Here is a 14,815-nt window from a genome sequence, read left to right on the forward strand (position 1 = left end):
CCCATGCTTTCCCGGATCCCTTACGCCGTGCGACCATAATCCCCGCCCGCGGGTCACGCCTCTGCGGGTCAGACTGCAGCCACCGCCCACTGCCCCCGCCCCCCCCCGCCCGGGGCTCCCGGCACCCAGCTGACATCTGGGGGCCCTTTCTCCACTCGCGGTTTCCTGCCTCCCTTCCGTTCCGACAGCGTAAACCGCTGCCCCACCCAGCTCACTCACCTCTGGCACCCTGGGAATTACCACTCTCTCCCCTCCCCCAAAGCACCCACGATCTGCGACCCCCTTCCCACCCCCGACAAACATCCTGGACGCGCGGCTCTCCATCGCAGACTCAAAAATCAGAAGCCACCAGCTCTGTGATCATGCACAAGTCTTAATTTAATGGGTAAAAACATTAAGTTATCACACAACAATTTTTTTCCACAAAGCTTAATAAATAGAATCTCTTTTTTTAACGCTGTACAAGAGACTGGAAAACAAGCTTCCAACAAAATATGAATGAACTCATACTATCCTTTTATTGATTTGAAACTCTCCCCCCTCCCCCATGCCTGAAAGCAGTGTGCACACTTGAGGTCTCTCTCTGGGTACAGCCAGCCAAGGTCGCCAGGTTCCAGGAGCCTTGGAAGTGATGACCTCACTCTGGGGCTGGGGCTTTAAACGCTCTGCCCTTGGGCGTCTGCAGCCCCAGCAATCCGAGGCGCAGAGAAAACTGAACCGTTTAGATGGCTGTTGCCTGCAGGAGCCCTTCTCCGCCCAACACATCAAAAGGGGTGAGAAAAACAAATGAGAAATGTCCCTCAAACACACACACCCCGCAAATCAACACCAACAAGCCACAAACTGGTGCCCCTCCCCTTTCGACAGTGGGCAGAAGTGAGGGGAGAAAGTGTTTCTTCCCTCCTCTTTTGACACAGAACCCTGCTGGGTCGGGTTGCTGGAGTGGGTGGCCCCAGGTCACAGCAGTACTACCGTGTGCCTCTGCAGTATGTCCATGAGATCCTGAGCCCCTATCCCCTGCGCCAGCTCCAGGGGTGTGAGCCCCTTGGCATCCCTGTGATGGAGATCAGACTCTGTAGCCAGGAAGCTGACCACAGCCGTGTGGCCCTCTCGCACTGCCAGATGGATGGGGAGTGCCCCAGTGCCATCAGGCGCGTTGACATCAGCACCATGCTCTACCAAAACCTTCAGGGTGTCCAGGAATCCAGTGCGTGCTGCATCGTGGGCTGGAGTAGTGCCGGTGGTGTCCTGGACATTGGGGCTGGCACCTTGCTTGAGGAGCTCCAACGCAATGGTGGGGCTGCCGAACATCATGACCTGTGTGGGGGCAGAGGGTAAGAGGTCCTCAAGGGAGAGGTTCCAGGAAAAGGGAGTCACTGAAGAGAGGGGTCATTCAAGAATAGGGAACACTAGAGGTCTTCTAAAGAAAGGGGAAAACCCAGGGAACACAAGCTCTCAGACAGCTGTTGGATACCCCAGAGAAAGACATCTCCTAGGAAGAGGGACCCCCAAAAAGCTGGTCACCCCCTAAGGATAAGACAATCGTCTAGGGAATAGCCTCCACGGAAACTTTCAAGGAACCTAAGACCCTCCCCAAGGAAGCAGAGACACGCCCCATCCCATAGGGGAAATCATTAGGAAATATGGAACCCCCCAGGAAATAGGCCTCATAGAATGAAAAATGCCCCCAAAGAACTTGACAGCCGACTGAAGGGAAAGGAGATGCCCAGGGAATTTGAAATCCCTTCTCCAATTAATAACTCCTCCCATATAGTGGGGATAATCCCCAGTGTACCTGACCCCCTTAAGAAATGGGGTTCCCTTGTAAAATGCCCCCCCCGAGGAATAAGGAGACCCGTGCAATGTGTAACTGTGCCCCCATTAGGACTTCCCTTAATATACCAGGCATCTGGGGGAACAAACAAATCCAGGAATGGAGATCTCCCCCAAGTAACTGGGTACCTCTCAGAGAACCCTCCAGAAAATGGGGACCCCCTGGAAACATGAATCCTTCCTTCCAGTGATTGGATTCCCCCCCACAGAAGCTCCAAGAAACAAGAGCCATCCCTATGAAACCAGTATCCAAAAAAGCTGAACTCACACCACGGAATAAGAACCTCCCCAGGGAAACCGAATCCTCCGCACCCAGAGAATAAGAAATCCTCCAGAGAAGATGGAAAGTCCTCCCCTCCCCCAACCTAACCCCATCCACCCACGAAAAGGGACATCAGGGAGCAACATCGGCCCAGGGAAAAAGGACGGGACCCCCAGTCAGCCACCCCATCGCGACCCAGGAAACGTAAGGGAAAGGGTCTGGGGTCCTAGCCCCGCCCCCGCTCCGCGCCCGCGGGGCCTCACCTGCAGCGCCGTCTTGCCGAAGCGGTTCAGGGCGTCTGGGTGCACCAGCTCGCGGTGCAGAAGGCGGCGCACCTCCTGCACGTCGCCTCGGGCCGCGGCCCCGCTTAGCCGGTCGCCGGCGCGGACCTCCTCCAGCAGCATGTCGACACCCGCAGCCTGCAAAGCCCCCCGCCCCACCCCGGCGCCGTCAGTGCGGGGAAAGCCACCGAAGCCGGCCCGCAGATCCCCTCCGAGGCGCACCTGGCCCGGGCGAGGCTCCCAGCGCGGCTCACCAGTCGGCTCTCGGGCGCGACCCCGGCCCTCCCGGCGGGCTCCTCCCCCCCGTCGGCCAGCGGGTCGCCAGGGGCTGGCAGCCCGGCCCAACCCTCCGCCGCCCGCACGGCCCGGCCCGGCGCCCGCCCCTTGGGGGCCGGGTCTCCCCCCAACTCACCCTCCCTCCTCCTCGACGTCTGGTCTGAGGCGGCGTCGCCGCCGCTGCCAAGCTGGCCGTCAGGGGGCGGTGCCAGCGCGCTTGAGGCCCCGCCCCGAACGCTGCGGATTTGTTTTCTTATGAACTCGCTACACTGTCGCCCAGCCGCATTGCCCGGCGCGCGACCCGGCGGCGCCCCGCCCACGCGGGCCAGCGCAGCCAATGACCACGCGTCGCCGGGGGAGTTTTACGCTCCGGCATGGGCGGTGCCGCTCCTGATTGGCCGAGCCGCGGCGACCGGTGGACCGCCGGCAATGGCGGGGTTTTCGGTTTTCAAACTCGCCAGGCGGGCGGGAAAGAGAGCCGGTTTAACTGACCCGCGGGAGAAAGGTCAGGGGCAGGGTAGCGCGGTATGCCCCGGGCGGTCGGCACCTCTGGGAGGAAGGGAGGCAGGGCTGGGGCAGTCCAGGCCGGAGTTTCACCATTCAGTCACGCGATAAGCATTTATTAGCTCTTAGTATGTGCAGAGCGCTTTGTTTCATTCACTCGCCCGCTGTGTGCTGGAACCTGTCCCGGCGCTGGGGAGCGCGCATTCAGGCATCTACATAATTTTAGGTAGCGTTAAGCACCGTCAAGAAAATAAACGGGGAAATGGGGTGGGTGAGAGGGAATCACGTTCTGGCTCAGATTGAACCAAACCTGGCACAGCAAATGCCACGGCGAGGACAAAACACGCTGCGAGCTGCAGCCGCCACGTGGACGAGCCTGGGAGGCGAGAGTCGAGGTCGGAGGAGGCACTTACAGATGCCTGCCTTCGAACATTTACTGAGCACCCTCTGTGTACTAGGCTCGCAACTGGAGAGCGAGCCAGCCAGGTGGTTCCCGCTGCAGGACCCCCACCATTTAGGTCGGGAGAAGACAGTAATTAAATCTTTTCACGGGCGCCTGGGTGGCTCAGTCGTTAAGCGTCTGCCTTTGGCTCAGGTCATGATCCCAGAGTTCTGGGATCGAGTCCCACATTGGGCTCCTTGCTCAGCAGGGAGTCCGGTTCTCCCTCTGCTTGTGTCCCCTCCCTCGCTGTCTTTCTCTGTCAAATAAATAAATAAAATCTTTTTTAAAGATTTTATTTATCTGAGAGAGAGAGAATGAGAGAAAGCACATGAGAGGGGGTAGGGTCAGAGGGAGAAGCAGACTCCCCGCCGAGCAGGGAGCCCGATGCGGGACTCGATCCAGGGACTCCAGGATTCATGACCCAAGCCGAAGGCAGTCGCCCAACCAACCGAGCCACCCAGGCGCCCATATAAAATCTTTTTTAAAAAATAAATCTTTGGGGCGCCTGGGTGGCTCAGTTGGTTAAGCGACTGCCTTCGGCTCAGGTCATGATCCTGGAGTCCCGGGATCGAGTCCCGCATCGGACTCCCTGCTCAGCAAGGAGTCTGCTTCTCCCTCTGATCCTCCCATCTCTCATGCTCTCTCTCTCTGTCTCATTCTCTCTCTCAAATAAATAAATAAAATCTTTAAAAAAAAAAAAAATCTTTTCAGAGGGGTAAACGCTATGGAGGTGATAAAACTGGTAAGTGATAGTCTCTTGGGAAAGGAAGGCCGTTGAAATAGGTCGGGGAGGGCCTCCCGGAGGAGGTGACGTTTGTGACCTGACGGTGAGGGAAGAAGCCAGGTGAATATCTGGGGGAAAGCATGCCAGGTGACAGGTATTACAGATGCAATGGCCGAGGTGGGAGCACCTGTTGTGCACAGGAAGCATGAGGACTAGAGGGGGAGAGTGGGAGGAGGTGAGGACAGGTTAAGTGGAGGGAGAGGTATCGCAGATCGGGTTTGTGGACTGCAGTGAGCACTTTTTACTTTTCACAAGGGAACGGTGGGAGGGTGCTGAGAGCCACGACGGGACTTAGAAGTTAAGAGGCGCCCTCTGGCTGCTACAAGGGAAACTGAAGATCGTCAAACAGGGAGCCCAAGAACCGAGGGGGGGAAACTGCACGGCCCTAGATGTGCCATGCCCAGGCCTGAGAAACGGATCTGCATTGCCCGCTCCCATCCCAGCACTTCAGGGTGTTCCCGGCATCCCCAGTCCCCGGCCAAGAATATACACAGCAGCTAGATTCATTCTTTTTAATACCATCCTAAAACTCAGGGTGGGCCAGCATGGCCTCTGGGCTCAGCAGCTGTGAAGGAGGGGCCCCAACGCCCCTAAGGCAGGTCACTGCAAGAAGGCACTCACGAGGGGGCTTCAAGACCCTCCTCTATTTCTTCATATAAAATTGGGAGGAGGGAGGAGCCCAGAGGCAGGAGGTAGGGAAACTGTTCCTCCCCAGCCTATGCGTGGAGGGAAAGGCAGGGAGGAAGCCAGGTGCTGGGTGCTGGGAACAAGAAACTGCTAAGTCAGGGGCCTTCCCTCACACACATCCCCCATCTTCCTCCCTCCCAAGTCTAAAGTCCCAGCCTGGGAAGAGGGAAGGCCCCATGTCCAAGTCCCCACCTCTTCTCTCTCCTAGCTGGTACGAAGTTGATAATCTGCAGGGAAACAATGAGCAGAGACCATCTCAGAACTGGGGAAAGGGAACAGAGGGAAAGACCCCTCCCGCACTTATCTCCCACCCCAGTGCTCATGATCAACTCCATGGGTATGTAACAAGGCTAAGAATGGGGTTCAACACAGGGAAGGTAACCATAGCAACAAGCTTGTCTCCAGATACAGATGGGGGTGCTGTGTTCAGTCCCTTGTCCAAACCCTATCAGTACCCAAGAGCTGGCACCTGCCCCCACTTTAAAGATGGGCAAACTGTTCGGCTCAGGTCATGATCCCGGGGTCCTGGGATCGAGTCCCGCATCGGGCTCCCTGCTCTGCAGGAAGCCTGCTTCTCCCTCTCCCACTCCCCCTGCTTGTGTTCCTGCTCTCGCTATCTCTCTCTCTGTCAAATAAATAAATAAAATCTTTAAAAAAAAAAAAAAAAAGATGGGCAAACTGAAGCCAGGCCTGTTGGATTTTGGTGCCCTCCGAGCCAGCGTGTCATCAAAGCCCAGAGACCATCTTTTGGATCTCCTTGACCCCAGAGTCCCAGGGAGCGGGCTGCCTTACCACCACTTTGGGTGATGTAGCGAACCCATGGCAGGGCCTGGTAACCGCTTTTCTCAATGATCTTCATGTATCGGACCTGAAAGGGGATGAAATGAGGTGGCCCGGGTTGGGCAGAGAGGCTGGCTGTGGTGAGGGAACTCAGGGGGAATGTGGTGACACGGTCTGGGAGTGGTGAGGTGACATGTGTGGGGGAAAATGTGTGGCACGGGCAGTGGGAGGAGGAGAGCAGGGAGGCAGTCCAGGACCCTGGGAAAGAGATGGCACAGTGTAAGGGAATAGACACAGGGTGGTTTGGGGGGGGGACGAGGTGTCACAGGCCAGGGAACAGATGTGACCTGAGCCAAGGTATAGGAAAACGGGGAACCCACTGAGGCCAAGGAGAGAAGACATGTGCTCACTACACTCACCTGGATCCCGGAGACGGTGAAATAGGGGATCTCAAACTTGACCCCAATCGGGGGCCGGCCCTCTACCTCCTCCTTCTCCACGCTGGGGAGGCCAAAGTGGGCACGCATCAGGTACTCCTTGCCCCCCTGAGGGCACATGGGGGCATCAGACACACCAAGAGGCCTCTCTCTGCCCCAGACCATCCTCAGGGCAGCCCCCAGAGCAGGCTCTGTTCTTTGTCCATTTCAGACCAGAAAGTGAAGGTTCCTGGCCAAGATACAGCTGAAGCTTCTAACTAAAAAGCCTGGTCAGAGGGCGTCAATGACCATCTCCCCATTTCCCAGGCCCTGATGGACCCCGCACACCACCCCGTTCGCCGGCACTGACCAAATCCTCCAGCAGCCCAAGGGTGAGGGTAACGTGATCCTGTCTATTTCACAGATGGGCAAACAGAGGCTCCATGAAGGGAAGTGGGTTTCCTAAGGCTGTCTAGCTGCGAGAGGCAAGGGCTGGTTTCCTCGAGACCTGGGAGGCGGGGAGCTTAACCACCCTGCTGACCTGGTTTCCAGCTTTATTACCCCTAAAGGATAACCATATGCAAACACACGTGGGTCTCTGATTTGTTCTCTGCCTTGCTCGCGAGCCACAGGGCAGGTCCCTCAGATCCCACACCCGCCCCAGTACTCACCGGGAAAGACTTAATACTCCAAATAACGACATTCTTTTCTGGCAGGTACTTGGCACCGCCTACACTGGTCTTGAACCTGGGGGAGTCGGCGTCACTGGGCACGGGCACAGATATCTCCACGCCATTGGCCACCGACTGCTTCTTAAACTGCCCCTTGGCCTGTCAGGGGAGAGGGTGTGGGGCGTGAAGAATTCCCTCCTGCATTCTGCAAATATTCAGCAAGCCCTATCCCCCGCACAACCTCGGGGAGAGCCTCTGCAATCCTGAAGTGGGAACGATCGGCCTGCCCATTTTACAGATGAGAAGATGGAGACGAAGGGAAGCTAAGGCATTTGCTTGGAGACACACGACCAACACATGGCAGAGCTGGGGGTCACACCCACAGGAGACTCCAGAGGCTGTGAGTGCCTTCCTTTTGCAAAGTGTCCTACACCTTTGCCTGGTCCAAAATGCTAATGGTGCCCTCACAGAGGAGTTTTCATTTGAGAGCTGGCATTTAATGAGCCCCTAGCATGTGCTAGGCCCCGAGCCAACCACTTGGTCCTCTCACTAATTCCCTAAAGTAGGATCCATCCCTAAGGTGCATTTTACAGATGAGGAGAATGAGGCACTTTGTCCAAGTCAATTAGCTGGTACCTAGCACAGCAGGGACTTGAACTGAGCTTGTGTTGTCAACCATCGCATGCCTTCCTTACAAATAAATGAATAAGTTACATCATCTGTATTAGCACGTGACATGGGACAAACTTTGAACACAAGGATTTTAAGTGTTCTGTGTACAGTAGCTAGCATTATGGTAACTACCACTAATGATGAATTTGGGGAGGGATGTTTGAGAGGTGAAATCAGGCGCAGAGGACCTCCAAGTAAACCAGAGGGGATATTCTTTCCAGGAAGCACCAGCATTAATGGCCCCTTCCCCTTCCCTGCCTGCAGGGATGGGGATATTGAGGGGTGTCAAGACCCTCCCTGGTGACTGTTCATTCATCTCGCAATCCAGCTTCCCTGACACCCCGAGACCAGGGAACAAAGTCAAATCTAAAAAACACAGACTCTCGAGCCAGGCAGACCCAAGTTCAAAGTAGGTCCCCTCCCTTCCTAGATGGGGGACATCTGCATCCCTCTGAACCTCAGCTTCCCCATCTGTAAAAGAGGGCTCACTCTAAGCTGTGCAGAAGCTCTTGTTTGGGACGCTGGGAGACATGCACAGAGCTGTTCATGGCAATGAGAACTAGAGTAGCCAAGAACTGGAACAATCCATGCAAGAGAAGGAACAGAAAAGATCCCCATGGTGGAATATTCTACAACTACAGAAAGGGATACACTAAGCTAAAGCTCCTGGGACTCATGTTCAAATCAATCTTACACAACCAAAGCAAGTCAGTCCACTGATAGAATCAGAAACCAGCAGAACAAAATAGTTATGGTTAAAAATGTGGGCAGCAGGGCGCCTGGCTGGCTCAAGTTGGTGGAGCGTGCAACTCCTGATCTTGGGATTGTGAGTTTGAGCCACAGGATGGGTGTGGAGACTACTTAAAAATCAGTCTTAAGGGGCGCCTGGGTGGCTCAGTCGTTAAGCGTCTGCCTTTGGCTCAGGTCATGATTCCAGGGTCCTGGGATCGAGCCCCGCATCTGGCTCCCTGCTCAGTGAAGAGCCTGCTTCTCCCTCTCCCATTCCCCCTGCTTGTGTTCCCTCTCTCGCTGTGTCTCTCTCTGTCAAATAAATAAATCTTTTAAAAAATGTTAAAAATCTTTTAAAAAATGTGGGTGGCAAAATTATAAAGTGAATATGCTGAGTACTTTCTTTAAACCACGTAAATATTACATTATATATGTATATTTGATATGCAAGTAAATAAAACATGTCAGTTGGTGTTAAGTCATAGGAGAAAAATAGAGCAAAGAGGGAGGTGGGGAATGATAGGGGGTTGCAATTTTATTTTGTATTTTTTAAAGATTTTATTTATTGGGACGCCTGGGTGGCTCAGTCGTTAAGCGTCTGCCTTCGGCTCAGGTCATGATCCCAAGGTTCTGGGATCAAGCCCCGCATCGGGCTCCCTGCTCCGCGGGAAGCCTGCTTCTCCCCCACTTCCCCTGCTTGTGTTCCCTCTCTCGCTATGTCTCTCTCTGTCAAATAAATAAATAAAATCTTAAAAAAAAAAAAAGATTTTATTTATTTATTTGAGAGAGAATGAGTGAGAGAGAGCACGAGCTGGGGGAGAGGGGTAGAGGGAGAGGGAGAAGCAGACTCCCCACTGAGCAGGGAGTCTGATGCGGGGCTCGATCCCAAGACCCTGGGATCATGACCTGACCTGAAGGCAGATGTTTAACCAACTGAGCCACCCAGGTGCCCCATGGGGGGCAGGGGGGGGGTTTGCAATTTTAAATAGGGCAATTAGGAAAGGCCTCTGAGGAGGTGACATTTAGCAAAAAACTGAAGGAGATGAGGGAAGGAGCCATGTGGATATCTGGGGCAGGGAGGGAGTATGATCCAAAGGGAACAGCCAGTGCAAAGGCCCTGAGGTATCACCTTGCTTGGTGTGAATAAAGAGGAAGCCAATATAGCTGGAATGGAGGGAGGGAGGGAGACAGTGGAGGGAGGTAAAGATAGGGAGGTGACAGGGCAGACTGTCGCAGGGCCTTGTGGGCTGCCAGGACTTTGGCTTTTACTCTCAGTGAAGTGGGAGCCATGGAAGGTTGTAGGCAGAAGAGAGACACAGCCAGACTGAAGTGCTCACAGGTGCCCTCTAAGGGAACAGATGGTGGGGGGTGAGGGCAGGAGCTGGGAGACCAGGGCAGATGCAGTGGAGGGAGGGTGAAGTGGGCAGATTAGGGATCTATTTTGCCCAGGATTTGCTGATGGTTTGTCTGTCTCCCCAGCTGGCCTGCAAGCTCCTTGAGGACAGCATATCTTTTATTTCTTCCTTCTTGTCCCTTAGTTCCCTTACAAAGTAGAGGCTCCATTAAAATCATAGTATCAATAGCTAATACTTTGTCCATCATTTAGACATTATTGAGAACCTACTAAGTGCCTGACACTGGGGAAAAGAAATCACGCAGGGGAGAAGGAGATGTGATGGCCTGCAGAGCAGAAACCAAAGGGGGTGGGAGAGGGTGGGAGCCGAAGTTGTGGGCATGGCTGCTGGAACAGCAGCCCAGGTAGAAGGAACAGCCAATGCAAAGCCCCTACAGGGAACCGTGCCTGACATGTTTGAGAACCAGCCAGGAGACCAGTGAGGCTGGAGGGGAATAAGGAGCCAGGGAGGATGGGAGAGATGAGGTTAGGGGGGTGATCGCGGGGAGGGGCAGATCAAGCACTGGAATCAACTGTTCCCCTGGGCCTACCTTAACCATGATCTCCACGCGACTGTGGGAGAACTTCTCAATGACGGACTCAATCCAGATCAATGGCTTAACCTGCAGACAGCAGAAGAGGAAGTTCTTGGAGGTTCTGGGGTCATCTCTCACCCTCTGCAGTGGGGCTTTACCCTGCTTCACCCTGCTTCACCTGGGTGCTGAGGCGGTAGGACATGAGCTCGAAGTCGCCATCGGGTGGGATGAAGGAGATGGTGCGGTCGTTGTCAAAGCGAGAGAGCCGCACGCACTGGTGGAATTTCACATCCTCCAGCTCCACGGACTTGTTCTTGCTCCCTGAAACTCGGAGCCGAGCGGGCCGGCGGGTGACCCTGGAGGCCTGGGCTAGAGACCCTATCCCAGGTCGCTAGCCCTGCCTTCACCGCCTACCACTTGCCATTACCTGCCATTTTACAGGTAAGGAAACTGAGGCCCAGAGAGGATGAGTAACTTGCCCGGGGTCACCCAGCTGGCCAGGGGGGGCAGAGCTAGGCTCTGAATCCAGGGAATCTGGCTCTTGTTGTCAGGTTTTTAAATAGGATGCGATTCTGTCCTCCTACTCCCACTTGAATGTCAGCTCCACAAGGACAGTGATTTGTCTTTTTTACCCTTGTACTTGTGCCAGGCACCCAATAATGAAGCACTCTTTGCGCCAATGAGCCAGCAGCCACGGCACCGGCCGTGACCAGCAGAGGGCACTCGAGTGCTTAGCTCAGAACGGGCTGCAATTCTCTGGGTCCCCGGATGGGGTAGGGTCGGCTCCCTCCCGCGCCCCTGCGCCCCTGCCCCCCCAGATGCTTACGGCCAGTGAGCTCAAAGAGCACACGGTCGTTGAGGCCAAGCCGCAGCTCTGGCATTCCCGACAGAAACACCTTGAGCTTGATGGTGCCCACGATCTCGCTCAGCAGGACGCTGCCGTTGGCATTGACCTGAGGATGCACATACAGGGGTCAACAAGCATAGGGCCTCCTCTGCTGCCCCCAGGCCGTGGAAGGAGTAGGGGAGAGGAGGGGGGTCTCACCAGCAGGTTGACAGACTCTATGACATCGATGAAGACCTCATTCTTCTTGTACTTGATGCCCTCGGAGCGCCAGGACACGGCGTTGGTGACAGTGGGCGGCACCCGTGATTTGCCAGTCTCCAGCTTGTTGCCCTGCTGCGTGATGTACCTGTCGGGACGGCAGGGGCGATGAGCAGCTGGACCCGGAGACGCTTCCCGGACCCTCCCTGCCTTCCTCCCGCGAGCGGCTGCCCCTGTGGCCCACTCACTCCTGCAGGATCTTGCTGTCCGTGGTCTGTGGGAAGCCAAAGTCCATGAGCTCATCCAGCAGCTCATAGACGATGACAAAGTTGTCTCGGATGCTCTCCTCCTCCAGCTCCTTGAAGTACTCAGAGAATACCTGGGGGTGCGGGGAAACAGACACCAGCAGAGGTGTGGCTGGGGCCTCACTCATCCAGCCAGCAACCCAACAGGCACTTATTGAGTGCCTACTGCATACCAGTGCTGGGACATTAAGAATTCAGGGAGTCAGGGGGGTGGGAGGATGGGTTAGCCTGGTGATGGGTATTGAGGAGGGCACGTTCTGCATGGAGCACTGGGTGTTATCCACAAACAATGAATCATGGAACACTATATCTAAAACTAATGATGTATGGGGATTAACATAACAATAAAAAAATTAAAAAAAAAAAGAATTCAGGGAGTCCACGAGCTTTAGGGGTCTGGGACCCCAAATTCAGGGCCTCTGGGAAGGTGTAGGCATAACCACAGCAGAGAACCTACCAGTCATCTGACATTTGAAAAACCCTCCACCCCTCATTCTGCTCCAGCCCCACTGGCCTTCTCTCTGTTCTCTCCTCAGAGTCTTTGCATATGCTGTCCCCTCTGCCTGGGACATTCTTCTCACAGTGGCCTTCTTATCATTCAGGCCTCAGCTCAAATGTCACCTCCTCAGTGAAGCCACTACCACCCCTCCTCCCCCTTGAGTGTCAAGGTGAGGCTAGCACCCCAGTCACTGGGTCTCATAATGTCCTGTTGCATTTCCTTCGTGTCCCTGGACTCCTCAGGACAGGCAGGGACTGTGCCTGTCTTGTGCACAGCTGTGTCCCCTCTTTGCTTGGCAGGGGACAGATCAGTACACATTCCCTATTTGTTGAAAAGTATTTTTTTTTAATTTTTTAATTAACATATAATGTATTATTTGTTTCAGGGGTACAGGTCTGATTCATCAGCCTTACACATTCACAGCGCTCACCATAGTTGAAAAGGATTTACTGAGCACCTTCTCAGTCAAGAATGACATCTAGCAAGCATTCAAATTATTATATGATTCTAAAAATAGTACTAATGCTAACAATAATACCAAACCATTATTGAGCACTTACTGTATACAAAGCACTGTTTTAAGCACTCATAAATATGAATTTGACTAATTTGTACAACAATCCTGAAGCAGGACTTGTTTTAACTCCCAGTTTAGAGAAACGGAGAGAAGTGACTTGCTCAAGGTCACACGGCTGGCCGGGGGGGGGGGGGGGGGGGGGCGGTGCTGGGATTGGAACCCAGTTTTCTCTGGCTCAGATTTGAGCAGTCACCGTCTTGGAAACCTCCTTGGTCCTTGCCCTACAGGGAGAGATGATCTCCTAGCAGCTAATGAGAACAGAGAGATGGGCTTCGATGGAGGTCCGGGAAAGCTTCCTAGGAGAGATGGATCCTGAAAGAGGAGGGCAAACCGGCTGGACAGACAGACCAGCCAGCCAATGGGAAGCCAGAACCTACCTCAACAGTCTTGTAGAGGAAGGAGTACACGAGGGAGGCGTTGGCGTTCTTCAGTGTGGTGGCCACCACTATGGGCAGCAAAGTTAAGGAAAAGGTGCCATTTTGGAGGTCTCAAGTGGGGCACAGATCCTAAAACCTCACCCTGTCCACCCCCCCCCCCAACCCAAGCCGCTGATGTGCTGTGCAACTTCTATCCTCAGTCCCACCGTCTCCGGGCCTGAGCTGCCACCACCCCAGGCCTCCAGGAACCCAGCTAGGGGCTGGATACAGTAGAGGTTGCTGTGTTTGATCCACAGGAAGTGGACCCGGCCATGGCTCAGCAGTGGGGCCAGGTCGCCCTCCTCCTCCCGCTGCATGAGCAGAGGCATGAAGTGCTCGATCTCACTCATGGCGATATCGCCCTTGTAGTTGCGACTGATCAGGGGCTAAGGGTGAGCAGAGAAGGCCTGGTCATCGCTGGGGTCTGGGCCCCTTCATCCGGGGGCATCAGAGTGCCTGGTTCTGACTCTACTTCCTGGGTGCCGGGCAGGGGCAAGACTCTGCTGCTCTATGCCTCGGTTTCCTCCTCTGTAAAATGGGTACATGATAACAACAGCAAACGTCCCAGAGTCCTCAGTGAGGACCAGCCGTGTCCTACTAAAGACTGGATGTTTGCTAACTGATTTGGATCTCACTACAGCCTGTCGGGTAGGCAGCAGCTTCATCTTCATATGTCTTCATGTGAAGGATGGGGACACCAAGGTGTGAACCATGTCTCTAACAGGTGGGGAAACCAGGAATTGAACCAAGACACCTGGGTCCGGAATTCCTACTCCTGCCCAGGGCTTCACAGGCACCCAGCTGGTGAGGTGGGGCCCATGGAAGGGAAGGGAAGGGTGGGGAGGAAGGAAGGAAGCCAAGAAAAAAGAAACATTCTAGAAAGAAAGAGAGGGAGAGATGATATCCACATAGCTGCTGTCTGGCAGGCAGTAAGCACTCGATATTAACAGTACCTACTTCCTGAGCTGGTTTAGACCAAGGGTGAGAACCATGACGGCACAGAGCTGGTCCTCAAACACCTTAGCTTTTCACCACCACCGTTTTTATTGATTTGAAATGAAAAGGCGAATGAGAGGGGGCTTCAGAAAGGGACAAGGCAGCCCCAAATGGGAAAGAGGGTCTCCTGCCCCTGCTGTCTTCCCCAAATATGAATCGTGTGGATGATGGAATAGATGGTGATAGAAATAATTTCAGTGGACTGAACGCCTCATGTTTGCAGCAGGGTTCTTGTGCTAAGTAGTTTACACCCATCCAGTGGCATACATTCTTATTGGGTGGGGACCTCTGTTATTCCCATTTTTACGGACAGGGAGACTGAGGCTCAGAAAGGCAAAGTCCCCGGCCCGCGGCGCGCGGTTGGTAAACAGTGGAGGTGGGATTCGACCCGGGACTTCCAGGGATTGGGGGAGGGGTGTTCCCACGCTCCCGGAGCTTCCTGAAGCCTCCCCGCCCGCGAGGAGGAGCCGCCCCTGGGTCCAGGGGAGCGCAGCCTCACCTGTCCTTCCCCCCCACCCGCATCCCCCGCGCCCGGCCCACCTTGCCCTTGACGTCGAGGATGAAGACAGCCGAGGCGGACATGGTGGCGGCTGGCGGACCCGGGAGGCGGGGAGGGAGCGCCGGGAGGCGACGGCGGCGCCGCTTCCTTCTTCCTGCGGAAGCAGCCGCGCGCAGGTGAGTGCCCAGGTGAGAGCGTCTTAAAGGGGAGGC

General features: G+C 54.9%; 2 protein-coding genes across 3 annotated transcripts; both read right to left on the minus strand.

The window, feature by feature from the left end:
- Positions 1-353: 353 nt before the first annotated feature.
- On the minus strand, positions 354-2,891 carry CDKN2D (cyclin dependent kinase inhibitor 2D). The gene is made up of 3 exons (XM_032396002.1): positions 2,789-2,891; positions 2,359-2,514; positions 354-1,317 (listed from the first exon to the last, which is right to left on the minus strand). The coding sequence occupies exons 2-3, from the start codon at positions 2,497-2,499 to the stop codon at positions 958-960; spliced, it is 501 nt and encodes a 166-aa protein (XP_032251893.1). The 5' UTR covers positions 2,500-2,514; positions 2,789-2,891; the 3' UTR covers positions 354-957.
- A 2,020-nt stretch (positions 2,892-4,911) lies between these two features.
- On the minus strand, positions 4,912-14,815 carry AP1M2 (adaptor related protein complex 1 subunit mu 2). 2 transcript variants are annotated; one of them, XM_032396049.1, is made up of 12 exons: positions 14,645-14,815; positions 13,338-13,494; positions 13,070-13,137; positions 11,560-11,690; positions 11,312-11,459; positions 11,093-11,219; positions 10,445-10,587; positions 10,282-10,353; positions 6,937-7,095; positions 6,269-6,394; positions 5,862-5,937; positions 4,912-5,296 (listed from the first exon to the last, which is right to left on the minus strand). In XM_032396049.1, exons 1-12 carry the CDS (start codon positions 14,684-14,686, stop codon positions 5,274-5,276), a joined length of 1,272 nt encoding a protein of 423 aa, XP_032251940.1. In that variant the 5' UTR covers positions 14,687-14,815; the 3' UTR covers positions 4,912-5,273. The 2 variants fall into 2 exon arrangements, with proteins under 2 accessions (XP_032251940.1, XP_032251939.1); XM_032396048.1 differs by having other exon boundaries at positions 10,445-10,593.

This window comes from Phoca vitulina, unplaced genomic scaffold (assembly GCF_004348235.1).
Source record: "Phoca vitulina isolate PV1807 unplaced genomic scaffold, GSC_HSeal_1.0 scaffold89, whole genome shotgun sequence".
Classification (NCBI taxonomy): Eukaryota; Metazoa; Chordata; class Mammalia; order Carnivora; family Phocidae; genus Phoca; species Phoca vitulina.